Here is a 27,730-nt window from a genome sequence, read left to right as displayed (position 1 = left end):
TCCGGCTGCCATTCATGTGTATTCAACATCGAGTCCGTCCCTCTCTTCTTATATCCAACATTTATTTCTGCACCTGGACCTTCCATCTAAGATTGAGGGTATGTGTAGTCCTCATTTCTCTCTCTGGTTCTTTGGTGACCACGGCGTGCATATTTCTTGTTTTCTTTTTGTGCTGTTTTGGTCTCCAACTGCTCTCAGGAGTCACTTAAAAACCCAGAACTGGTTTTCTCCTCTTGAGTAAACCCCTGGCCAGAACCCCACCACCTCGCCTTTTACTGGGATTTTTCCATCTAGACTCTTTCTTTCCTCGGGGGAATTTTAGGCAGACTTAGTAGGGAGGGGCAGAGGGATTTGGCCCTGTGCCGGTTATGTGTTTTCTCTGCACTCACCGCGTGGGCCTAGGGAGTTTTTTCATCAACTTACAGTTCACAGGTGCCATTTCTTAGTTTTCCCCTTGCAGCTGTCTCCTCTCTAGGCCCGATTCTTCGCCTAGTTTGATTTTTCCTCTGTGTTTTACTCTCATCACCCAGCCTTGCCTCGAGCTTCCACTGCACTCGAAGATGACCTTGAACTTCAGTTCTGCGGTACCACAGACGTGCACCCTCCCGTGCGTGCGCGATGTGTGCGGTCTGGGGACTGAACCCAGGACTTCACCGACACTACCCTGGCCCCTAGTTTTACACGGATTTTTGTACCATTAACACGTTCTGCACTCAAGATTCCCGAGGCCACTACTTCCCTCCGCCAGGGCCTGACCTCATTTTGGGTGCCCTTCGGTGTCTCTCCATTCTGGCGAGCGCACCCGGCTCTCCTGGGAGCCCCACTTTTGCTCCTTGAGGAGCGTTGGGACTCGGGGGACCTCGGAGGCCGGGCTCTAAAGCGGCTAGGACCCTCCCCCTGCCCCCGCGGAGAGCTGGGGGGCGGGGAGCCGCGGCCGGGTGAACCCGGGCGTAACAGGTGCGGTGGCCGCAGCTGCGCTGGGGAGAGCCGCTCGGCCGCCTTCGCTCACGGGTTTTCGGAGGCTTCGCCCTCTCCGGACCAATGCGGGTCGCGGTTGTTCGTCGCCTGGCAACCGGCGGAGCCAATGGGCGGCGCCAGCGCGGGGCGGGGTGGGATGGGCGGCCGCCGCGGGAGGCGGCGGGAGGCCGGTTGGGCGGGCTGGAGGCTGCGCGGAGCTGCGGGCCGGGCGGGGGAGCCGCAGCGTGCCGCCGCGGGTACGGGCGAGCCGGCCCGCGGGCTGCGGGAGGCGTGAGCCGCTCCCGGTGCCGTGACGGTGAGCGGCGGGATTGTGACGCGCAGCCGGGGAGGCCACCGGGCTGGACGTGGGCACAGGCACCGGGGCCGGCTCTCGGCGGGCTCGGCGCGGCCGTTGCGGCGGTTGGAGAGTGTTGCTGCCCGCCGCCTGCAGCGGGAGGTGCGTGGTAGGTACCGGGGGCTCCCCGCGCCCTTGCGGGATGTGACGCGGGCGAGCACGGGCTGGTCTGCTCGGCGCGCGGGCTCGGCGATTTCTCAGAGGCTGCCACAGGACTTAGCGAGTGCTCCACGGCTGCTGCAGGGGAAGGTACTTCGTAGTGGTCCAGCCCCACGTTTAGGGGGAGAACTTGCAACATCGCCCCGGTAGGCTTGCTTGAGAAATCATTTGGCCTCGCGTTTCCCAGTGCAGTTCTGTGAACGGCGAGCTCTGGTCAACATGCATTTCTCCTAGTGCAGATCCCCGGGTTATGCAAGTCACCTGGGCCCAGGAAATAAAACTTGCCAAATAATTCATCAGCACCAGTAAAGGAATTTTGGCATTAACACCCGCAATTCGGGCTCCTTGTCCCGAGTGTCAGACTAATAAGTGGGAACGCTGATGCAGTTGTGAGAACTGGGATTTCCTTCTAGAGTCTAGAATCTAGACAGTATGGAAGGTGGAGGGTTCCCTAGCCCAAGGGTGAGAGCTTCCTGGATTTGAGATTTTCTTCCATTCGGGTTAGAGTCCAAGCTGGGAGTTACATGAGAATAGTACTGCTGTGGAACCGTTGAGCTGGAAGAAAAGCCTTCTAGCCAGTGATTTAATCTCAAACTGGAAAGGTCTGTATATGATGTGACATGTTTACAAGGCTGGATAAAGTTTGAAAAGCTCTGGATTAGAAACATACTGTCTTGAAATTAGAACAGTGGCAGATTTGTAAACTTCCATCCAGCCAAACTTAACCCGTCCAGTCTCCTTCCTCCAGGAGAGCCCGTGGGCCCAGGGAGCTGACAGTGTTCATTCAGACTAAACAAGTCTGAAAAGCTGTGATCCCATGTGACACTTTGGACCCCCGCCTGGTGTGCATGAAAGTCTCTCACACAAAATGGTTCTCCGCGAGGAGGGTTAGGAATGGATAGAATTCAAACCAGGACTTTTTTGGTGACTGGTGGGGCCCCTTCAGCTTAGTCATCTTACACCCTTGCTTCCTCTCATTCCCCATCTGTACAGTGAAGATAATAAGGGCCAGGGATTAAGTGACGGGGGTGGGGGGTTGGGGGGTTTGGAGCAGCTTGAAGATGGATGTGGAGACGCGGTTATTCCAGGTGGAAATGTGGAGCGCTCTCCGTAACACAGTGAGGCTTGTGACAAGGCTTGTGCCTAGCGTCTGGACCTGCTGAGGCAGGTATATATGAAACAGGAAGGTTAACTGTGCTTCTTACTTTGTTTTGTTTTAATCCCAGAGGCCTCAAACCTAGCCCAATCAAGTTATATACCTGGCTTCTCTTAAAACCGGACAAACCAGCTCTTTGGGCCAAACTGCCTAGGATGCAGATTTTGTGAAAGTGTCCTCATTTAGCATTCAGCTAGAGAGAAAGACTTTCCACCGCAATTTTAATTTGTTTCATCTTTAAATTGGAACGGTAAGCCTAGTGTAGCTGCTCATGCTTTCTATCCTGGTTACACAGGCGCTGAGGCAGGAGGATAACTTGAGGTTAGGAGTGCCAGCCAGCCAAAGTGGGATGATGTTCTGATCCTATTTAAAAAGAAACAACACCCCTCCATTCTAAAGGCCCTCACTCATCCCTTGGGGGCCCAGACCCAGGACCATGCATCCTTTAGGCAAGTGTTCTATTGTTGAGCCAAATGCTCCTTTATCCTGAAGCTGCTTTGCTTTGTCACTCAGCCTCCCAGGTAGCTGGGTTATTGCCCTGTGACACTAGACCCAGCTTCCAAAGTGATTTTTATTGGTAGCTACTTTATCTTTTACAAGATAAAGTAAAAGTTGTGAGCACAACGTGTTGTAGCCCTTTGTTCCTAAGAAGAGGCTGTGTCTTGTGTAATTATGGCCCCTGGTAATGAGCGTACCTCTGACCTTAAATTCATGGGCTTATGGGATGAGAGAGTAGAGAAATATGGCATTCATTTCATTATTGGTAACGGAAAACCATAGACTCACCATTTGATGCAGGTCCAGGATTCTACATAGTGTAGAGCAGATTTATTATGTTAATAAATATATTCTTTCAATAAACATCGGGCACTCAGTGACTACTTGCCAGGCCTAAGGCTGAATACTTTGTACTTAGGGAATTTTATGTGTGGGGAGGGGTAAAAGGCAAGCGTGGGAGGGCTTTAGAAAAGGCGTCTCAGCTGTGTCCTGTCACACACCAAAGCATCACCAAGCATCGGATAGGCGCAGGTTACAGGTGGCTGCTGGAACTGCATGAGCCATCAGAGCCCAGAGCAGTGCTGTGAACCTTGACCAGAAGCCAGTAGGAATGTCTAAACCGTTTTACTGGGCGGTTATGTTGCTTCTGACGTGGTAGAGTATGTCCACCCACGTCAGTAAGTGGCACAGTCCGTGGGACTGTAGACTTCCATGGGTCCGGGACTGCCAGAAAGTAACCGCTTTTCACAGGACACTTAACAGGAGCTCACAGAAACCTTAACCAGCAGTGGTTCCTCGCAAGCAGGTCTGTATCAAGCTTTTTTGTTGGCCTCCAGTTCACAAATGCCAACACCAAATTTATTATTATGAAAGCTTGGGCGTTAGCTTAGGCTTGTGTCAACTAGCTCTTAAAACTTAAATTCATCCATATTTTTAAACCTGTGATCTACCACGTGATTTTTTTACCACTCTCCCATTGTGTATCCTATTCATTCTGGTCTGGCTGACATCTCTGGCACACCTAGATTCCTCCCTATGATTCCTTCCCCTCTGCCTGGAAGTCCCACCTCTCCTCTCCTACCTAGGCCAGTCCAGTAGGCCATTCAGCTTTTTATTACACAATGACCCCAACACCTCTTCACACAATGTGCAAACAGCCCCAACACAGGTTCTGTGGAACTGTCTTCTGTTGCTGGCTGGGTGGCAGAGCTCCAGAGTTGGTGAAGATGCTGCCCATCAGTGGGCCACAGTCACAGCGCCAGGCAGAGCCTGAGATGGAGGCCCAGAAATGTCAGGGAAGCAGTGCGGACTTCAGAGACGAGCCATGTGCATGAATAGCGAGGTCTTATGGAAAGGAAAGAGAACTGTCTAGTGACAGTCTGGAGTGCTGTGCACGCCTCTCCTCCCTCCATGTTTTCTCCCAGTCAGGCGCTCTGTCACCACGCTGCTGTTCCTATGTTTGTCGTCGGCGAGGAGGGATGGTGACAGTGACCTACTCCATGAGGCTGTGCTGGTTGCATAAGTGTGTTTGGAACATGTCCTATGTGACAGGTGCTTGTGATTAGCCAGGCCTAGTGGCACATGTAAAATCCTTGCATGCTTGAGGCTGGGAAAGAAGGGTTCCAAGTTCAAGGCTACCCTGTGCTTCTAGGTGATCCCTGTCTCAAAAAACTAAAGCAAAAACCTAAATGTGATTCAACACAAAATCCTAAGTTCACTTAAAATAAGAAATTTGGGTGAAGTTTTTTAGAATTTTGTTTTGTTTTGTTGTAACTGGATTGGGTGAATTTTGTGGATGGTGTCATTTCACAATGCCAAAGGTTGGCTGTGTCTGCCCTCAACTGTAGTCCCCCATTGAACACTTCTGCAGGCATCTCAGTGTGTTCTGACCTCATCTTGTCTGTACGCATCTACCCAAACCCAGTTTCATGACCTTTGCTCCTCTGTTCTAAGTGACACTTTGTCTAGTACAAAGACAGGCTCCTGCATGAGAGAACATGTGTTCTTTATGCCCAGCTTCTGGCACATTTATTTTCTGCCCTTCTCTGTCCTCGTTTCCACTACAGAGCCCATCGTGACCATAAACTACTACTTTTGCTGTGTCTTTCTTGAGAATATTTTTATTGTAGTATATAAAAAACTATGTGCACTTGTGTACTGAAAATTGCGTCTAGGTATCTAGGTGCATGCCTTTAATCTCAGCACTCAGGAGACAGGCAGGTGGGTCTCTGTGCGTATGAGGCTAGCCTGGTCTACATAGTGAGCTCCAGGATAGTCAAGACTACATAGAGAGAAACCCTGTTTCAAATAAACAGAGAAAAGAAAAAAAAAGTGGGATAAAAAGCAAAAATAAACAAAGTACTTTTAGATTTTTCTTATTTTAGTTCCTGGAGTAGAGTGAGCACTGAAAAGTATTTTTGTGTCAGGTTGCTAAAAATAGACCATACTTAGAAATATTAAGTCTGGAGGAAATCTGCACTATGTTGCTCTAAAAGAATGCCTGTCCTGTAACGCTGAGGACACCACTTCTTATAGGACGGGGGAGTGTGTTCTGGGTCGTGGTCTTAGTTGTCCCAGCTAGGACCACAGCACCTTCAGTGCTGTTCTGTATGGAATAGCTCTCTGTGTGGGATCTGGAATGAGAAAGTAAGACAGCATCTAAGCAGTCGTCAGCAAGTAGCCATTGTATTCTGTGAGGCAGAGACAGGCCCAGGGAATCTCTACCATTCCCCAGGATGCCTGCTGACTCAGGAGTGGGCCTGGATCCCGAGGTCCTGGAGACTGTAACTAGTTTATTCTCTTCTTCCTGGGCTTGTAGCTATAGATAAAACAGCTCTTAGTTGTTTCCTGTTAACTGAGGCTTCTGTCCTGCCCCAAAGAAGCACACAAAGGCCTACATTAATTAATAAACTGATTGGTCTATTAGCTCAGGCTTCTCATTAACTCATAACTTATATTAATCTATAAGTCTTGTCTGTGTTGCTTGGTACCTTTTTCGGCGAGGCAGTCACATCTTGCTTCCTCTGCCTCTGGGTGATGGCTGCAGTCTGAAACTTCCCTCTTCCCAGAATTTTCATTGCCCTGCCTCTACTTCCTGCCTGGTCACCCCGCCTCTACTTCCTGCCTGGCTACTGGCCAAACAGCATTTATTTAAAATACAAGTGGCAGGGTACAGACCATGGTCCCACAGCATCTTCCATCAGAGTAGGGCTGTACCTCCCCAGTTATTTCCTGTGGCCATCTACGGAGCGGGGGACTTAGACAGTGAGCCATATGTGGCATCCTCTCCATTAACTAGCATTACAGAAACAGATGGTACACGCGTTCTTTATTCTTACTCCTCGCATTATTTGTCAGTCTCTGCATAGCTTCATAGATCTCTGAAACTGAAGCCAGAGTCCCTGATCTTTACACTTTTCAGGGAAGACATAAAACACTTGACTCCCAGAACCCTTGAGTCAGTGTGCCCCATGGCCAGAAGGACTGGAAGGAATTTCAAATGATTTTCAGTGTGATGAACAGTATGTATTTTTAGAAGTCTATAAAGGATTTCAGCTACAGAGTGAGCTAGTTTGTATTCCTTTGTTTCTGTGTGGGTCACATGGCATGGGTGAGCGCGCACACAGCATGCATGTGTCTCAGATGTGGGTCATTGGGTGCTTTCCCCCTTTTGTTTGAGACATGGTCTGTTACTGGTCTGGAACCTTGCACATACTGATGAAAAAACTAAAGAGAGAGATTACGGACTTCATCTAGGTATTTATCTACTACTGTAAACCTGGAAGAATAACATACTGCCACAGCATTCTCAAATCCTCACACATCCTGGCCCACGCTTAAAGTCTCCTGAGTGAATGATGGGCATTCTTTGAGCCTGTCTCAGCATTATCAAACAACATGGCTAATGACGGGTCCTTAAGGGACCACCCTTATATCTGCCTGTCTTTGCCTATGTCTCCCAGCACCTCGCTTTCCCATGGGTTCCTGGAATCCAAACTCAGGTACTCAAGGCTCCTGAGACAAACTCTCATCACACATTCTTTTGTTAATTTGTTTTACTTTAATAATAAAGCACCATTGAATACAAAGAGGTATGTTGACAGTAGCCTCTCTGTGACTGTATGTAGACTTCTTCTTTCATAAGGCAGTGACCACTGAATCCTGCATCATTCTTGTGTCTTGTAAAATACAGATTTATCAAAAAAATTATTTGATTTCCAGAGTGTATAATTAAAAACCAGATGTTCATGCCCTGTCTCTTGAAACAATCTTTTTGTGGTGTATGCTTTATAATTCATGTGTTGTGTGTCCCTAGATTTTTGATGGCTGCATTACAGCCCATCTTGGGAGTAGGTCCCACTTTTCCCTTCTGCGGTTGGAGGATGAGTGCCTGGGTTATAGTGGGGTCATACCCTGAGCGGCGTGAAGCCCTCTGCTGCTTACAGACCAACCTCCTGGAGTCCATATGTGCTACAAAGTCTCTCATACACACCGCAGCAATAGTCAGGGCAGTCAGCAATAGTTTGAGGACTATAACTACAGCACCTAGGGCCCTGCTGCCTGTGCTAAAATGGAAGTGACTTTCTGACAGCCACTTTTGGCGAGGAGCATCACTAAAATTGTGTCATCACATGAAATCTTTTATCATACTTTGCATCTCCACATTATTTTATTCAGCCTTTGACCAGTCGGGAGATAGGATTAGAATCCTGTCTTTGGTGAAGTTCTTAGAGAAGAGATTGCTGTCTTGCACTGCAGGGCCAGATGGCCAACAGGGAGGCTGTGTGGAGCGGGACTGGAATCCTGGCTCGGCTCTCTGCTCCTCATTAGCCCTGTGACCCTGGATGCATTACCTAACCCATCTGCCTTCATTATCCTGTGCATGGAAAGGTGTTGCTATTGCATACAGGGATGCGTGGGGTGGACGTGAGAAGCATTTAGACCAGTGTCCTGTGTTCTGACTGCACTTTGCTTAGTTCTACACCTGGTGTCTAATTAAGTTCTTGCAGCAAACTTAAGAAATAGTGTAACCTTATCATACAAGCAAGGAGACCAGCTTGGAGAAATGGTTTGTGGGCAGGGACTTAGTCAGAATAGGATCTCACATGTGGGACCAGGCCTAGGAGGCCATCATGGTTTATACTGCATTCCCCAACTGCAAATCTTCCTGCTAGCCATAAACTCAACATGAAGGCAAATCAGTAAGAATAATAGCAGATTTTTAGTTTTAGCCCTTCTAATACTAGTTCTTTTGTCTGTGTAGGTTCTGCACGCTTAATGGTAGCATCACTGGACTTTTCTAGAGTTTACGTCTGTGGAAAAAATATATACATATATAGTTATATAGTTATATTATCCTAGTTCATACAGGGGAAATAATTCAGGGCTTAAATTTGTAAAACTAAGAGGCTAGAGTAGTGTGTTTCTGTACCTGCAGTTAGCAGAGGTGTTTGCGATGGAATTAAAAGCTATAGTCTCCTCTGGAATGAAATTATAATTAAAGGTGTTACTCATATTCTCAATAATCAGTTTAATTTTTGAGATTGGCGATATGAACATGGGATGCTGATAACTGAGTCTTCAGGTTCTGGGACTGCGTTTAGAAGATGACTAATGTTTAAGGATTTAGTCTTAACAATTTTATTTTCATATTCCAACAATCTGGTAACTCAATTCGGTGATATTTTAGCAGAAATGTTAGTGAACTATCTAAAAAATCGTGTGCAGTATTTAGAAGGCCAGCTGGCACCATATTACTCTGTTCCCGGGTAATGGAAAGCTGTCATTTCCTGACACTTGATGGGCGTTTATTATGGAATTCGGATTAGGTAGGCATCGTGTCTTCTCAAGCTTGGATTGCAAGTCAGCTTGGAAAGAACACTTAGAGAATGTACGGTGTAAAGAGGCCATGCCATGCGGGTAGGGTCTCTGCCACGTTTGTGGTCCCGTTGTAGACCAGGACAGGAGAAAGGGCCCTGGCTAGCGCGTCCTCAGGCAGTGGCTCTGCAGCTGCATCTTCCCATCGCCGCCGTGTTTGTTAATATTGTCATGCGCTGTTCATCCGTTCCTGCCGGTCATTTATGGGTGTATTTGGGTAAGAGTGTAGCTGCGAAAGATGGAATGGGTGAAAATGAGAGGCCAGAGAAGAGAGCTGGTGACTAGACTAGCAGAACTGTGTGGGTCCTCAGGACCATGAGTGGAGACGTGTGAAGCCTTGCTGTACATCAGCTACAAAGACGGGACATTTCCTACCTCTCCAGAAGCCTATGGACTAGTAGGGACCCATCCAACATGATTGCAGAAAGGTTAAATAGGAGACTTTAGTCACCATAAATCCACTCATTTGCATTTGTAGTTCCTGGTATCATTTTTGTTCCATTTCATCAAGATGTATTTAAATTAGTCTTAGAGAGGACACAGAAATGTATCTTTTTTAAAAAAGAAAAGTCATCTATTAGTGAATAACAAATTATTGCAAAGTTTACCAGCTTAACACAGCAAGCTTGTGTCATCTCACGGCTTCCATATGGCAGGACCCTGGGACAGCTTAGCTGAATTCCTCTGGCTCAGGCGCTCATCAGGGGCCATCATCTAGGTATTAGCCAGGGCTCAGGCAAAATCCACTTTCAGCTTGCTCCTGGCTCTCAGCAAACCCTGTGTCCTTTTGGCTCCAGATGTCAGGTCCTTGTCACATTGGCTCTCAGGTTACTCACAGTAGGATAGCTCGCTTGGTCCAGAAAAGAACCTGACAGAGTGAAGAAAAAGCTGAAATGAAACCACACATTGATAGCCTGACTTCTCAAACTGAAACCGTATCATGTTGTCTATACTGAAGAAGCTGCTCACTAGATACAGCCCTCACCTAGGAGCAGAATGACCCAAGGCTGTCCCAGCAAGCACGGGACTCTTAGAGACTGCTTGCACCAAAGCCCTACAGATTGTTGATTTGTTAAGAACCCAAGTCTTTGGAGAGGATAGCAAACTTCTCTGGTGGAAAGGCTGGGTATAATTAATCAGAACTCAAAATGTGTGTGTGAAATGTCTTAGTTGTGATGTTCAGAGATAGTTTGCAGGCTTGCCTGGATTTGAGGCCCAGGTCTGCAGGAATGATGTTCTCCATGGATGGAAAGGACTCAGTCTTTTAGTGACACTAGGCACACCTCTTTCTAAATCTCTGCAGTTGTAGATGGTTCCCATGCATACTGTTTAAGGTGGTGGGAGAAAGAAAGGGGCCCAGAGGGCCAAAACCAGAACCATAGCCTTAGGTATCCTGTTGAGGGCTCTGATGCCTAGTTTCCAGCATTTGACAGAGAATGATGAGTTTGGGAAATCTTTCTTTCCAAAGAATATTCCTTCTGGGAAGCCGGTCACGAGTCCTCAGGTCCCTGAATAAGATGTGTTGAGCTCTAAGTGCAATGTCTCACTGCTTCCTGGTCTTCCTTCGGGATTCTACCCAAGAAATTGCTACTAGGTCACTCTTAAGCTTCGCATAATTACTTTTCCAGAAGGCTAGAGAGCCCTTGTTATGTTTATGTATGAAGGGTACAACATTTTCACCCAGAACCAACTACCTCAAAAGTGATAATGTAACCTTTTTTACTGAAATTATTGCTATTTTCTGAAAGTAATATAATTTTTTCTTATGGAGACTATTGATTGGAATCTGTGTTGAAATTCTCCCACAGGAGAGTTCATTGATATCTATGTACATGCTGCCTGCAGATAGTAAGATGGTGTCTCTCTGGTGTGAAGAAGAGAAGAAATTTTGTTTTGTTCTGGGGATGAAACCCAGGGCCTCCCATTCTAGGTGGATGCTCTTGATTGAGCTATGCCCCAGCCTGAGAGCGCTGATGTTCTCACTGCTCATGTTGTAGATTTTGTTCCCTCTACATTTCAGATGAATGAAATAGATTTTGGGTGCCATTTAAGTTACTGATATATCAGTCAAAATGCGCACATAGACCTCACCTGTCTCAGAGTCTGGGTGGCTCTCCCAGCTAGTTGTGCATGCACACAGTGAAAAAGATGCTAGAAAATGCCAGGATCCAGATCACATGACCCAAATTGTTACCGCCAACTTTCCTCCTATTTTGAAATGTCAGTAATACCGTGGGCGTAGCCAAGCCTGTGATGATGCGATTTGTCATGGGTTGTTGCAGTCTCGTACAACTGTTTGCTTGATTGTGAACCATCTGTAGTAGGAACTTTTGCTCCAGTCCCAGCTTTGTGGCAGACCTTGCTCACTGTTGGTACTCCCACACTGCAGTGGGTTTGCGGTAGCGTGAGGCTGTGTAACATGGAGATGCCCTGATACTGTTTTCTTTGAAATTAGCCTTGACTTATTTTAAAATCATAAAAATAAAATCTTAAGTTGAGCTACAGTACATTTTGTGTGAACTAACCTCTTGAGTTTTTCCAAGGACAAGGTACATTGCCCTTTCTTGAAAATCGCTGGTAGAATAACTTCTCCCAAGTCTCATGGTATATAATTTGGTCCATCCTTAGATTGCATGGTTTGTGTGTGTGTGTGTGTGTGTGTGTGTGTGTGTGTGTGAGAGAGAGAGAGAGAGAGAGAGAGAGAGAGAGAGAGAGAACAAGAGAATGAGAACAGGACAGGAAACAACTCACAGGCTAAAATTGTAGCTGCTGAAGAACTAAGTCCAGGCACAGAGACTTCAGTCCTAGGGAGCAGGTGAGCGCACTCTGTGAGTCTCTATGAGTGAGGAAAACCTTTTCTCTCACCTGCAGATACTGTAACAAACAAGCAAGCCTTCTTGGAAGGAGCTGGTGTCCTGTTCTTGTGTCTCCCCAGCCCTGTGATTACAGGGGATTAGGTCACTGCTGCTTTCTATGATTACAGTGGATTAGATCTGCCCAGCGTCTACGTGGACATGAGTTTCCAGGACTCTGAATCTCTGTCCCCCTTTCCTTGAGAGCAGTGGTGCATTTCTGCCTGTGTTAGAATCATGTCACTTAACACCAGACAAAGCTGTGTCTAGGCCATGGTTGTGCCGAACAGTTGTAGATGTGAGTACACATCCACTAAGGACTGACTAGTGGTGAAGACCCACTCTGAATGGACAGCCACATCCCATAGGCTGGCGTTATGCATAGATTGAAGGAGAAAGCCTGCTCATGTGGATACTAACATTCTCACAGTACCCACCTTGTCTCTCTCTCTGCTTCCCCACCAGTGATGTAGCTCCTCTACTTGGCTGCATCTTCCCTCCCTCCCTCTCTGGTAGGCTGAAATCTCTGAAACAGTGAGCCCAAATAGCCCTCTGTCTGTCTCCTGTAGTTGGTCATGGCAATGAGGAAAACAAACACAGTGAACTGAGACTAACTATTCACTCCATGTACAAGCAGTGTGGTAAATACTTCATGCGCTGCCTCATTTAAGGAGTCACACTAAAGTACATGTAACCATTATGAGACATGACCAGTGAAAACCTACCCAAATGTAGTAGGAAGGCTGCCCAGGCTCCTGAAATAACAGCACAGAAACTGTATTAATTAAATCACTGCTTGGCCAATTACTTAAGCGTTATTGCTTGCTAGCTCTTACATCTAGAATGAACCCATCGCCATTATTTTATATTTTACCACAAGGCTTGTTACCTACTAGCAAGGTTTCAGCATGTCTGTCTCTGGGGCAGCTCGATGGCTTCTCTCTGACTCCTACTTTTTCTCCCAGCATTCAATTTAGTTTTCCCCACCTACCTCTATTCCTGTGCAGGCCCAAGACAGTTTCTTTATTAACCAGTGGTATTCACAGCATACAGAAGGGAATCCTACATCACCCAAAGAAAGCTGTCACCGATATGTGGGTTTGTTTACTCTTGTGTTTTGCTTAGAGCTGTGTCCCTGAGGCCTAAAATCAAGTTAATGTGTTTTTCTTACGTGATGCAGACTCATTCTTCTTACCCTTCATGACACTGGAAACATCCACTGAGGGATAAAATGATCCCGGATACCTTCTTTATCATTTCACACAAGTAGAACAAGGTACCAGTGCCGGACTGTATGACCTGCCCAGCCTGCAGAGTGCCTGCCATGTGTCATCTGCTGTATGTACTGTGTGATGCTCTGTGATCTAGAAATGCCCTGGCTTCTTTACGCACATTCCTGTCCATCTTGAGACCTACAGGTTCTTTCTCTAGAACACATCTCCGCCACTTCCAGGTGTTTGTTTCTATGGTGGAACTGTGGTGTGGCACTGACCTTGTTATCGTCCCCAGCCTTTTCTGCTGATAACTGTAGTTTGCCCAGAGTACTAACAATGATGCTGCTTACAGCATAAAGGAGCTCATGTTACTTTCCTGCCTTGGGCCTCTCTGCAGCTTGTCACGCAGTCATTTGCTGCCCTCCAGCCTTGTCTTGGGACTGACTCCATAGTATTTAAGTCTGTGCTCAAATATCACCTCTTGTGTGAGCTGTGACAGGTAAACAGGTAAAGGGAGTGAAGATTTATTTGGGTTCAGAGTTTCAGAGGTTTCCATCCATGGCTGGCTGGTGCTGGCCCACTGTTGCAGGCCTGAGGTGTGGCTGAGCATGCGTGAGAAGCACACAGTAGAAACACTAGCTTTCCTTGTCACTAATGGAACAGGGCAGAGCACTTCTCACCCTAGAAACCGATTCCTCTAGGTTCCAGCCCTGAAGTGTCCAGTACCTTCCAAATAGTGCTTCTAGCTGGGGACCGAACCTTTAACTAAAGAGCCCCTAAGGGACATCCATGCCAACTAGAACTGGCCCATCACCATGTAACTTTCTCTGACTGATCTAGATTTTCCCTACCCAACCCTTTGATGTTGCGAGCTTGTTTTCTTTGTAGCTCTAATCACTCTGAGTTCTGCTTTTCTGTAGTGTGTCCTGCTTACCTTTCCTAGAAGGTGAACTCTAGAGATTCAGTCTCCTTTGTGCCTAGAAATCATGCTTGCTGTGTAGTGGGAGCTCAGGTCATTTAGGGTGAGGGGAAACTTTGATCTAATCCTCACTAAATTGTGCCGTGTTTTCTGTCCATGTTAAATATCCAGAGAAGAATTAGTAATCATGTCCCTATATCCCATGCTATACTATGATATGCTATGATATGCTGTGATACACTATGATAAACTTAATTTGATTTGTTAGATGGTGAGTTATAGCTTATAGTAAAGAGTAAAGAACATACACATACAACTTAATGAATTATGTGTGTTCCCATGTAATTGAGCCTCAGATAAGGCTGCACTATACCCCCTTCACTCCCTCTTCCCATGGGATAAACCACATAATGTTTTATAATTAGCCTCTAACATTTAAAAATTGGAAGATTTCCTATAAAAGTACAGAACATCTTTGAACATTAAAAGAGCCTCCAGCCCAGGGGTAGCCTTTTGACTGCAGTCTGCTGTGCTGAGAAGCAGCTGTCCCCAGTGTCCCACATGCCCTCCCATTTGCCCACACCCTTACCCCCTGCCTCTGCCTGACCTGAAAGTCTGGTGCCAGTGGCCAATTATAATTTCATTTGAATTGCTTTTCTTGTGGTCGAAATGTGTCTCATCTGTTGAAAGGTAGAAGCGGGAATAATAAAGAAAAGTTCCATCTTAATTTAGTCCACTTACTCATTGTATTTCTAGACTGATATCCCTTAGCCATTTTTAATTCTGCAGCTTTGTTTACATCTGTACAGTGTTCTATTGCATGAGCCACTTTTCCGTGGACATTTTTTTGCTTTGATTTTCCGTATTATGAACAACATCCTGTAGGTAAATCTCTGTGCACATCATCTTCTGAGGATAAAACAGTGTTTCCAAGTCCATGTTGCCAGCTTGCCCCTTGAGTGTGAGATGGTGTTGCCTAAAAGGCCATACATAGAAAGTTTCTTCCCTACACTGTGCCAGACTGGGGCTCAGAATGTAAAAGATATGATGGTGTAATCGGGAGAAACAAAACAAGATTTCACCTTCTCATCTATATAAACAGATAGATGGGTCCAGATGGTGGCACACACCTTTAATCCCAGCACTCAGAAGGCAAAGGCCTGCAGATCTCTTGAGTTCAAGGCCAGCCTGGTCTACAAAGTGAGTTCCATGACAGCCAAAGCTACACAGAGAAACCCTGTCTCGAAAAACTTAAAAAGAAAAAAGAGTTGTTCTTGGATATGATGCAGAAATATTTCCTATTAGAGTCCTGTACCCTTAGAGTCAGATCGGGTACCGTGTGTCTTGGGAAACCTCTAACCTTGATACAAATATATATTATTTGTATTGCACTCATGCAGGTACACACACACATACACACACACACACACACACACACACACACACAGAGCCTGTGTGTCTCTGTATTCTAGTTTGCATTTTTGTTGTGATTAAATATCCTGATGAAAATCATCTTTAGGGAAAGGGATCTATTTGGTTTATAATTCCAGGTTATGGTCTATCATGTGGCAGGTCATAGGTAGGTGCCTGAGACAGCTGATCACAGAGGTGGGAGTCTAGACAGCTGGTCACAGAGATGGGAGCCCAGACAGCTGGTCACAGAGGTGGGAGCCCAGACAGCTAGCTGATCACAGAGGTGGGAGCCCAGACAGCTGGTCACAGAGGTGGGAGCCCAGACAGCTGGTCACAGAGGTGGGAGCCCAGACAGCTGGTCACAGAGGTGGGAGCCCAGACAGCTGGTCACAGAGGTGGGAGCCCAGACAGCTGGTCACAGAGGTGGGAGCCCAGACAGCTGGTCACAGAGGTGGGAGTCTAGACAGCTGGTCACAGAGGTGGGAGTCTAGACAGCTGGTCACAGAGGTGGGAGTCCAGACAGCTGGTCACAGAGGTGGGAGTCTAGACAGTTGGCTTCACTATCACCATTGTTGGAGCAGTGAAGCTCTAACATGGAGATTCTGCTTACTCGCTGTTTTGGTTCAGCTGGCTGTCTGCACTCTCACACAGTTTGGGGTTCAGTCCAGGAGATGGTGCTGCTCACATTCTTGAGCTAATAATGGAAACTCCCCCACAGCCATGTTCATAGACTGCCTGATTCAGGCAATTCCTCATTGAGATTCCCTTCCAGGTGGTTCTAAGCTGGGTCAATTGCCAGGTAAAACTGAGCAGCACACTGTACACCTAGTATTTTTTCTGTGTACCTACAGAACCTTCTGTTGAAAGGGGCATATAAATGGACTACAGAGATGGCTCAGTGGTAAGAGCCCTTGCTGCCATTGGCAGTTCCAAGCACCCACATGGTGGCTCACAACCATTTCTAACTCCAGTTTCAGAGGACCTGATGCCCTCTTCTGACTTCTATGAGCACCAGACATGCATATGGTGCACATACAAATTCAGGGAAAACATTTATCTGCATAAAAATAAAATGAAACTCAAAGAACGTACAAGCTATTTTTTGCTCTCATTGGGTCTCGCCTTTTTAAATTTGACGCCTCTGTCCCTTGCTTCCTAAGGAGATGCTCACGTAGAGCGCCAGAAGCCCTTGTACATGTTTCAGCACTGAACCATCTCCTCAGGTATCCTGGCTCTGGAAATTGCTATGGGAGATTGGATGACTGTTACAGATCCCAGTCTGTGTGCAGGTAACTGGGTCCAAACAGCAGACACCATCACAGAGGGATTATTGAGAAAACCGCATACTAGTTACCACAGACATGGAAGATGCGATGTCAGCCATCAGTGGTTAGCACGCACCCAGTGTTCATTTCCAGTAAAGTTATAAAAAGCCAAGTGGGCAATAGATTATTTATTACCATTTTTGAGGGAAATTTTACACATTTGAAATACATGTTTTGGCTCCTTCAGTCTCTAACTCTGAGTCACATACACTGAATGGCATGGACAAATATGTTTTTCCTATTTTTATAAATCCAATAGTGGAAGTTAAGCTGTGAATCCATTTAACATATTTACCAAGAAAGAGCATTAATGCAATTGTGTCATTTTCTCATTTTTGTAAAAATTAAAAATGTGTATATATTTCACACAAAAGTATTTTGCTCTAACTTTATGTGTAATTCAGAATCTTTGGTAATAGAGATTATGGTAGTTTTTTTAATTGCTTGAATGTTTTTTATTTTCAGAAAGCAAAAATCTCTCTCAATATACCTCAGAAACAAAGATGTCTCCATCAAGTTTGTACTCCCAGCAAGTGTTCTGCTCTTCAGTACCTTCATCAAAACATGTGCACGGTGTTTTCAGTGCCTTCTGCACAGAAGAGAACATTGAACAGAGTATTTCATACCTTGATCAGGTAATGGTTTGGTTTTTGTTTTTTGTTTTTTTTTGTTTTTGTTTTGGTAAGAAGAGCATAAGTCATGTAATATACCAGAAAATATCAAAGCTATAAGAAAAGCATTTGCCAACCTGAGTGTGTCATTACATAGTGGCCGAGACTTAGACGTTAGGTCTGTAGAGACTGCGGGAGCTTCTGCGCTGACACAAGGTTGGCTGCCTTGCTTGCCCAGCCGGACGCCATCTGCCTCAGGACCCTGTGCGGCCATCAGCCCTCATTTCACTGATAACAAAGCTGGAGAACTTATGCCAGGTCATGGGTGATTGGTCAGCAGAGAATTAGAAGTTGTTTAAGTTTTTGTTCTCTGAATAAATATTAATGATCTAGGAATTTTTCTTTTTACTTTTTTCTTTTCACTAAGTTATACATTAATCCACTGAAAAAAATTAACGTACATACTGAAAGTTCCAATGGACAAATTGATAACTGTATATTATATGCTGCCTGATCTTATCAAATCTGCGTACACTGTGGGATGGCTCTACAATGCATGTAGTGAGGTTGGCTAGGTGTCAGGGTGGCTTGGGTCTACTCTGCAGTGTTGAGAATCAACATTGTTACTAGCTTATCACCAAGGGGTACAGTAGCTCATTCCTGCCACACTGAAACATCCTGCCAGTGACTGACATTCTCCCAGAAATATCCGCTGCTAAGAGTACATTTTCTCCTCTCAGGAACTGACGACCTTCGGTTTCCCTTCCTTATATGAAGAATCCAAAAGTAAAGAGACAAAGAGAGAGTTAAATATAGTTGCTGTTTTAAATTGTATGAATGAGTTACTTGTGCTTCAGCGGAAGAACCTTCTGGCCCAGGAGAGTGTGGAAACCCAGAATCTGAAGCTGGGCAGTGACATGGACCACCTGCAGAGCTGCTATACCAAACTTAAGGTACATCTTATTGTCCTCCTGCGGCTGTGCTTGCTGCGGGCACAGTGCCACAGTGGAGCTGTGTTTAAGGCCTGGTGCTCCTTCACGTGTAGGTGAGAATGCTTTCAAGTAATCTGCACAAGTTGGTGATTCTGCTTCTTGCTGTCTTTGCTAAAGGCCTTGGTTTTGTTGTTTAGTGACTTGTTGAAGCTGTAGCAAGTTAGGAAACTTAAGAGTTAAGTTAGGAACTTAAGAGTTCTGAGGAAAATCAGGGTACTCTCCTCTTCCAGTTTTGCTTGATAAAGTAGGTGCTTCATAACATGCTGACCCCACGGAAAATATTCCCAAGGTGTGTGAACCAAAGAGCAGAGCTCATGAGGGGAGCGAGGCAGACAGCCACTGACAGCAAGGAGTCCCCGGCTACAGGGGAGACCGTAGTTCCCTTGTCACCCTTCTCTGTAAAAAGGCAAAGGTACTTGAACAGGCCGTTGGCCTGCCTCCTTCACATACACAATGTTGTTGACAGTTTTGGTTTGCTTTCTTTTCTTTATAAAAAGCTTTTCTATAAGAAATACATTTCCCCCCAAGAAAAGAGGAACACATGTTTAAATTATGGCATAGGAAAGGCTTACATTATAGTTACATTATATTTTCCCTCAATATTGTATGTAAGGCCCTGCTTATGAGAACAAAGCCTTTGTGTGCATGTGTATGCCCTTGGCAATTGGCTTTCTTGGGGTTTTCCATCTATTGCTCCTTGGCCCTCTTCTGTGTATCTTCTTCCTTCCCCACCCCTTCTAAGACAGATAAGAAAGCCGGAGAACCTTGACTCTCTGGATGCTGCAGGAGCGCATAGTCTCTGTAATGTTTGCAGGGCAGCAGTGTGTGCCATGAATGCATGTGGTGTGTGCCGCCCTCCTCGTGAGCACCAGGCACATTTGGGGATGCCCTAGCTAACTGTCACAGATTCTCGTGCCACATGCTCCTCTCAGCCCATGTACCTTGTCTGTCTTCAGACCTGGTGCGGTAATGCTGTCTCTGTAATAATGCTTTAGCTCCTTGTACATCCTGTTTGCCTTAAGGACGGGGGAGCACCCCACTGTGTGTCTTGGCTGGGGGGACACTACAGGCTGGAGAAGGGACTTAGTGACCCTGGAGGACGGTGCTGTCTGTGTGTGCCGTTTGCCGAGTGTCATCGTGCTGCGCAGTGACTGAGGCCGTCCCTGTGGGGAATGGACTAGAGAGCCTAGAGCAGATTGCTCTGTGAGGATATCTTTTAACGTGGATTCAACCTGAACCAGAATCTGGTACTTTGCTTAGCTCAGGACAGAAATTTGTAAGGTTTCTAGATCTAATGTAATTAATTCGCCAAGTACTAGAAAAAAAAAAAAACCCAGCTCCTGCTCATGTGTTTTCTGGCTAATGGAGTCCGATTCATGAGTCCGTAGTTATAACTTCAGTGCACAGACACGCACATGCACACCTTGTCATGTTTTCCTAATACATGCGTCTGTTGATATGTCTAGGCTGGTTCCATAGCTTAGCTACTGTGCACAGTCTTCTCTTTCCTCGCATCCTGGGCAGCATCTGGAGTTGCTTCTTCCCTGGATGGTTGTAGCTGCTCTGACAAGGGCCACGTGGAATCTTGCTGTAGTTTTTAGTTTGCATTTCCTGTAGGGCTAGAGATGCTGAAGACTGTTTATGGACAACTACCCCGTCAGTGCAATAGTCCATTTATTGACTGATTTGAGGCTTTTGTAGTTAATATTTTGAGTTCTTTTTGTAGATTGGATTAGTCCCCGCCAGACCTGTAGTTTGCAAAGTTTTCCTCCCATCCTTTTCCCCTCCTGACTGCTTTCTTTACTGTGAATAAGCAGGAAGCTTTTTGGTTCTGTGATGTCATTTGTCCATTCTTGAAGTCAGTTTAGGAGTCCTCATCAGATCCTTACCTCACCTCTATCTGAACTGTTTTCTCTGTTCTTTCCTCTGGCAGCTTCAGGGTTGTGGTCTTATATTAAGGTCTTGGATCCATAGGATGGATGAGGCATCTCTCCTACTTTCCCAACACAGCTTAGTGAAGAGACTGACTTGATTCCATGCTCCATGCATGTGTTTTATGCCATGGTCAAAAATGAGGTGGCTGTAGCTGTGTGGATTTCTTTTCTGGGTCCTGTGTTGTAGTCCATTGGCCCTCATGTCTGTTTCCATGGCCACAATAGGCTGTATTTTTGTTGCTGTATTGTGTTGAATTCCATGGGCTCTCATGTCTGCTCCCATGGTCACAGTAGGGCTGTAGTTTTGATGCTATGACTGTGTTGTATAATTTGGAATCAGGTGTCGTGGCACCTTCAGCTGTATTCTTTCTGCTTATGATTGTTTTGCCTGTTTTGGGAACTTTGTGTTCCTCTTTGAATTTTAGAATTTTTAAAATAACTTCTCAGAGTTCAGACTTGGTAACGTCCCTAGTCGTCACACTCGGCGTTTATCCTTCCCTGGAGCCCAGCATTCGCAGGATGGAGGTGTCGGTGTAGGGGAGGGTCTTGTCTTCTTAAGTGTGTTCCGAGAATGTGACAGTCTCAGAGAACTCTGGGCTCTTCAGTAACAGAAGCATAGACGAAGAACCTTTTGAGAGACCATGTTGCGGTTCTTGTGTATAAATAGAATAAAAATGAATGTAACTAAGGCATGTGGTTTTATACATCAGACTTGATAGTAACTGCTTGAAGTAAACATTCGTGTACCACTGGAGTTGGGCTCCAGCTCCCAGCTAGTGTGAGTTCCCGTCCCTGCCCTTCTGTGGACTCCCCGACCCCTGTCAGCTCCACTCAGACGGCTCATTTCATGTCCCAGGAACAGCTGGAGACCTCGAGGCGAGAGATGATTGGGCTCCAGGAGAGAGACAGACAGTTACAGGTCAAAAACAGGAATCTGCTTCAGCTCCTGAGAAATGAAAAGGATGAGGTGAGTCTCCCGTGGCCGCACACGAGCTGAACTTTTGATTGTGGAATTGAGGTGTGACGTGATGGCCCCTGACCTTTAAAAAAGATCCTGTGTCACACCAGCGTGGTGGTGCACACTCCTGTGTTCCTCTCTGTGTCACACCAGCGTGGTGGTGCACACTCCTGTGTGTGCCTGTCTGTGTCACACCAGTGTGGTGGTGCACACTCCTGTGTGTGCCTGTTTGTGTCACACCAGCGTGGTGGTGCACACTCCTGTGTTCCTCTCTGTGTCACACCAGCGTGGTGGTGCACACTCCTGTGTGTGCCTGTCTGTGTCACACCAGTGTGGTGGTGCACACTCCTGTGTGTGCCTGTTTGTGTCACACCAGCGTGGTGGTGCACACTCCTATGTGTGCCTGTTTGTGTCACACCAGCGTGGTGGTGTGTCCCACGCTATAGTCTCGCCAGCAAGAACCACGCGGGACACTAGGATTCTTCTGCAGAAATAGCTTTAATGCGTCCTGAGAGAGAAAGCATCAGCTAACATGGCCGGGGACCCCTAAATGAGGGAACCCCTCCTTTATATAGGAAACAGTCCTTGCTTCGGACGTGTCACCCTTGGATTGGTCCGCTGCCCATTTAGCCCAGGTGAAGCCTCGGGAGTAGGCGGGGACAGCAGTGGAAAGTTACCTAGCACATGTGCGTTCACCTGGCGGTGAAACCGGATGCCAGCGCCATCTTGTAATGGAGCATGTGGATGCGGCCCTTCACAGTGGTGCACACTCCTGTGTGTGCCTGTCTGTGTCACACCAGCATGGTGGTGCACACTCCTGTGTGTGCCTGTCTGTGTCACGCCAGCGTGGTGGTGCACACTCCTGTGTGTGCCTGTCTGTGTCACGCCAGCGTGGTGGTGCACACTCCTGTGTGTGCCTGTCTGTGTCACGCCAGCGTGGTGGTGCACACTCCTGTGTGTGCCTGTCTGTGTCACGCCAGCATGGTGGTGCACACTCCTGTGTGTGCCTGTCTGTGTCACGCCAGTGTGGTGGTGCACACTCCTGTGCCTGTCTGTGTCACACCAGTGTGGTCGTGCACACTCCTGTGTGTGCCTGTCTGTGTCACACCAGAGTGGTGGTGCACACTCCTGTGTTCCTGTCTGTGTCACACCAGTGTGGTGTTGCACACTCCTGTGTGTGCCTGTCTGTGTCACACCAGCATGGTGGTGCACACTCCTATGTTCCTGTCTGAGTCACGCCAGCGTGGTGGTGCACACTCCTGTGTGTGCCTGTGTCACACTAGCATGGTGGTGCACACTCTTGTGTGTGTCGTCTGCCCTGCTCCAAGAAGGTTTGCTCTTTTTTGGTGTGGTTTTTTTTTTGTTTTGTTTTTTTTTTTTTTTGAGACAGGGTTTCTCTGTGTGACAGTCCTAGACGTCCTGGAACTAGCTCTGTAGTCTAGGCTGGCCTTGAACTCAAAGAGCTCTGCCTGTCCCTGCCCTCCTGAGTGCTAGGTTTAAAGGTGTGCACTACCCCTGCCGGGCCAAGAAGGTTTTCTTACTTAGTAGCTCAGGTTATCGCTGGCAGCAGACAGTGCCCCCTGTGCCGTCCTTCCGTACTCACTCTAGGGCTCACGAGAACTCAGCACATGGCGTCCTTTGTCTCCTCGGTGTTGGCACAGATGCACTGCTCACCCCTTTCCACCTGCTCCTTGCTTTAGCAAGGTCTTCCTCTATAGTGAAGTCCTCTCTGGCTCTCACCTGACCAGGGCCCCATCATGCTAGGCAAGGCCTCTACCTACCACTAAACTATCTCCTTTTCCCCTCTTGCATGTCTTAAATGTTATTGTTTTTCTAGCAGAGAATTAACCTTATTAGATTACCTAGAATGCACAAAGCTATGGCAATTCATATTAAAAATTTCATTTCTAACTGAAAATACCCTACTTCCAATCTTTGCTTAGTAGGTACCTAGCCCTCTTACTTTAGCTGGGGGTGGCAGCTGTGTGATGGCGTGGAGCTACAGCGCTAGTGCCCTGGAGCCGTTATTTGTGATGCATCTGAGAGCAAACCGCCAGGCTTGCCTTGTTCTGTCTTGTGAGCCCTGTCAATAATAGCTATAAAAATATTATTTTAATGGTTTTTCTTTAAGGGACTTAAAAGGGAATTTATTCCTATTTTATTTATACTTTATTTTATTTTTGTATGGGGGTTTGCCTCCATGTCTGTGTACCACATTCATGGCTGGTGCCTTTGGAGGCCAGAAGATTGGATCCCCAGGAACTGGAGTTACAGGTGATTGTGAGCCAGCTTGTAGGTGCTCAGCATTGAACCCAGGTCCTCTGTAAGAGCAGCAAGTCTCTTAACTACTGAACTTTCTCCTCAGCCCCAGGAATCTATTTCTTAAAAAGCCCATGAACAAATAGATTTCTTTTTATGCTGTTTAATTAGTGTTTAATAGAGAATAGTGATTATCTAACCAAAGTTACTGCATAGGAAATTTTTATGTAATGTGTTGATTATTACATTTTGTTTGATGGTGGTTTGTCTTTGGTATGGAGTAAGCTAACACCATTCTGTGGTCAGGGTTGGAAATAACTCTAAAGAACAAAGTATACCAGCTGAGCCTGGTAGCACTGGCCTATCTTCCCAGCTGCTGAGGAGGTGGACAGGAAACTGAGAATGAAGCCCAGTGTGGACAGCTCTGTGAGACCCTGCCTTGAAGTAAAAGGCAGTCTGGGAGTGTGGCTCAGCAGTAGGCGCTGGCCTGGCCTGCACAGGAAGACAGACTGAGAAGAGCAGTCCCTGACCCTGGCTCCCAGTGCCTGCTGCGCAGAGAGAGAGCAGCCTGCTGGCAGCCCTGCACCACTGTGTGCTGTCCTTCACCTGCTGTTTTTAGGTGCTTTCCTCTGGCTATAACAAAGGAAGAATAAGGTTAGAAGTAAAAACTCATTGGTGGGAAGATGGGCATAGGACTTGCTTTACCTTTTGAATTTATGGATTTTAGCAGTTTTATCAATACTTGTTTGATAGAAAGTATTTTTGCTTTCAGGTACAAAAATTACAAAATATCATAGCCAGTCGGGCTACTCAGTATAATCATGACATGAAGAGGAAGGAGCGTGAATACAATAAGCTAAAGGAGCGGCTGCATCAGCTTGTTATGAACAAGAAGGATAAGAGACTGGGTATGGCGCTGGTGGGTGGCGGGAGGAGCAGCTGCAGGGGTGTGTCCGCAAGTGTGGCGGTGGAGCATCTTCATACGCTCTAAGTTCTAAGTGGCTTTAGAATTTAGGAATCTCCTATAAACTACAAATTGAGAGAACTGATTTGTGGGGAAAACAAAAACTGGGTTTTAGTTTGCATCACTAGTTCCATGTTGTCTTAGTCACTTTTCTATTGCTGTAAGACGAAGTGACCAAGGCAGCTTAGAGGAGTTGATTGGGCTTATAGTCTGAGACGGTAGTGACCATCATGGCAGGGAGCAGGGCGGCAGGCAGGCAGGCATGGTGCCGGAGCATTGCTGAGAGCTTACATTCTGAGACAAACTATGAGGCAGGAAGAACCAAAGCCCACCCCTAGTGACACACCTCTTCCTGCAAGACCACGCCTCCTAACCCTCCCCAAACAGTTCCACCAACTGGGGACCAAGTATTCAAACATATGAGCCCATAGGGCCATTGTCATTGAGACCACCACACATGTGTGTTTAACACGATGGGTATGGCATTGGGGAGTAAGGCAGAGGACACTGATTTCCTGGAGAAAACAGGAGATAGGAAGCATCACATGGCTCCTAAATGTCAAAAGAAGGGATTTTAGAGTTAGCTTTGTAAATGTCAGCAGTAGCAGTCTGGGGTGGGTTGCCGTTTCTTATCCCAAACCCAGTTAGAAATGATAGGTTTCATCTTAGTTCAAAATTAGAATAACTTTCCCTATGCCAAATGATGTGTCTGCATCTGGGGAAGACGGAGCATTAGTACCTTTGAGGATGACAACAGTGATGCGGTTAATAAGGCAGGCCAGGCCCTCTCTGTAAGTGCCAGACAGTGAGCTTAGTGTTCTCCTCTGCCACTGCAGGGCAGGGTCCCCTGGCAGTATATAAGTAGGCGGATGAGTTCTAGGAAAGCTTTGTGTTCAAGAGTAGGCAGCTGGCCTGCAGCCTGTGGTTTGTCACCCCGATAGTGCAGTTAATAGTGATACTGAGCTCCCTCTAGTGAGCACACGCCTCTGTCCTTGAGAGCTCAAGGGTTATTTCATTCCCCAGCCAGGGAAGAAGTGAAGGGTCCTGACTTATGTACCAGGTCAGGGTCATTCCCTCGTGTGTCTCAGGTGTAGTAGGGTTTTTAGCACATGGTACAGAGATTGATTGTGTTCTGTGCTTACATTTGTAGCCATGGACGTTTTAAACTATGTGGGTCGAGCTGATGGAAAACGAGGCTCGTGGAGGACCGATAAAACAGAAGCCAGGTATGGCCGTGTGACCTGACAGTGGTAGCCGGGGTTTGCTGTCAGTACGTGTTCTCACATCTGGGGTTTCTTCCCCAGGAATGAAGATGAAATGTACAAAACCCTGCTGAATGACTATGAGTACCGCCAGAAGCAGATCCTGATGGAGAACGCCGAGCTGAAGAAGGTCCTCCAGCAGATGAAGAAGGAGATGATTTCCCTTCTCTCTCCCCAGAAGAAGAAACCCAGGGAGAGGGCAGACGATGGCACAGGCGCTGTTGTAAGTGTCTCTAACACCGGCCTCACTAGGTAACTCAGTGGGGGCGGTAGCAGTGTTGGGAGTGCACACTGCTCGGCCCTGTAGTCACTGTGACAACTGAAAACTGCCCTGTGCATTTTCAGGCACATCCTGGAAATCACCTGGGGACCACCATCTGGTACTTCATGAGCATCACCTCCTTCATGTTTCTCCTGGAAATGATTTCCAGCATTATGATGCTTGAAATGTTATAATCATTTGACGCTTCTTTAATTGTACTCATCTCAGTGAGCAAACTGAGGCACAGCAGTTAATAGCACAGCCGCACTAGGATTGGGTTTGTGTCTGCACTCAACCACCATGCCGCGTGTGACCGTGTTCACTCTATGTAGTCTCTGTGGAACTAAAGAAACATTAGTCCACGCCTTTATTGAAGCTCATTGTGTTCTAAGTCTCAAAAAGACAGAACAAAGATGGCGACAGTTCCTCAAGAAACACTTTGGGAAGGGCTAGGCATGTAGAGAAACAGTGACCACATGTGCTAGGCGTGTAGAGAAACGGTGACCACATGTGCCAAGTGCGGTGACTCCTCTCGTCAGTCAAAGACGACCTCACAGACTGGAGGCTCTCACAGCAGAAAGCACAGAGAAAGCCTGCTTGACTCCTGCACCTGCTGTGGGAACCTCAATCCTGGCTTTAGACTTTAAGTTCACAGTGGTTAAAATCTGAAGATAACAGTTTGATTTGGGTCTGTCAATTGCCAGCCAAGACACCAAAGAACATTTTGTTAGCCCATGTTGGAGGATTCTTTATTTTATGGGCTCTTAAATTGACCAGCTTAGAAGTTGATCTCACCTCCTTGGTTTTTTGTTTTTTTGTTTGTTTGTTTAATATTAATGCACAGGACATAATCCTTTGTGTCCCAAAGTATATTCCTGGAACTATAGCTATTACCAGAATAAATCCTATGTGTCCTGTTTTCCCTATATACACCTGTGAGAAAGTCTGATTAATGTCAGAAACTAATATTATAACAGTATATGGTAATAGATGTGAATATCTGATCTTCCTCCTTAGAATCCGACTTGGAACAAGGGTAGCACTGGTTGGTTGGTTGCTTTTTTGTTGTTGTTTTTGTTTTTTTATAACTTCTGACTGACAGCTGCTTTAAACTTAGTTTTTCTCCCAGTGTCTGTCACTTTGAGCCAGTTTTGAACTTCGACCAGCATAGGTTACATCACTTACGAGGTCTCTTCTGGGCTGACTAGTACTTTCCTAGTCAGCGGATGTGGGGAAGAAATCAGGAGTGCCTTCCTCTTCCTCAGGTGGGGTGACACCCCCAGTGGTGACACCCCCAGAGGTTCTTCACAGTTCAAAGCTAAAGGAAGTCAGAAATGATTTCCCTGTTGTTAAAAGATTGTTTTTTACCCTTTTCTCTTAATATTTAGGTGATTTTGTCATTGTTTCCTTTCAGTGAAGGCTTTAGGACAGATTAGGAACAGGAGTTAGACCGTTGGGCACTCGGCACTGTCTGAACCTCACTTGTGTTTGGCTTGTATAGTAGCCAAAATACGAACCTTCCAAAGAAAGGTGGGTTTGGTTTTATTTTATGTTTTTCAAGATGGTTTCTCTGTGTAGCCCTGGTTGTCCTAGAACTCACTCTGTAGACCAGGCTGGCCTCGAATTCAGAGCTCCATTTGCCTCTGCATCCTGAGTGCTGAGTGCTGGGATTAAGACATGCGCCACCACTTCCACCCAACTTGTTTTTTTTTTCTTTTGATTTTGATTTTGAATCACTTTTCTTGTGATTGTAAATTTTTACC

The 27,730-nt window shown here is 46.5% G+C and overlaps 1 protein-coding gene across 4 annotated transcripts in view; it reads left to right on the top strand.

Moving 5' to 3' along the window:
- The first annotated feature begins 1,186 nt into the window (after positions 1–1,186).
- Ssx2ip (SSX family member 2 interacting protein) overlaps positions 1,187–27,730 on the top strand; it is a 38,954-nt gene continuing 12,410 nt past the window's right edge. The window contains exons 1-8 of one of the 4 annotated variants that reach the window (XM_085677593.2): positions 1,187–1,421; positions 16,561–16,689; positions 17,191–17,360; positions 18,077–18,289; positions 21,119–21,229; positions 24,252–24,387; positions 25,594–25,669; positions 25,748–25,928. In XM_085677593.2, the coding sequence (XP_085533719.1) occupies positions 16,647–16,689; positions 17,191–17,360; positions 18,077–18,289; positions 21,119–21,229; positions 24,252–24,387; positions 25,594–25,669; positions 25,748–25,928 (930 nt within the window). In that variant the 5' untranslated portion in view covers positions 1,187–1,421; positions 16,561–16,646. Of the gene's footprint in view, positions 1,422–2,735; positions 2,878–16,560; positions 16,690–17,190; positions 17,361–18,076; positions 18,290–21,118; positions 21,230–24,251; positions 24,388–25,593; positions 25,670–25,747; positions 25,929–27,730 lie in introns of those variants that run through there. The other 3 variants (XM_085677591.2, XM_085677590.2, XM_085677592.2) reach the window with 3 other exon arrangements.

This window comes from Myodes glareolus, chromosome 17 (assembly GCF_982192425.1).
Source record: "Myodes glareolus chromosome 17, mMyoGla1.1, whole genome shotgun sequence".
In the NCBI taxonomy this organism is placed as follows: domain Eukaryota; kingdom Metazoa; phylum Chordata; class Mammalia; order Rodentia; family Cricetidae; genus Myodes; species Myodes glareolus.
This window is presented reverse-complemented; position numbering and strand designations above follow the sequence as displayed.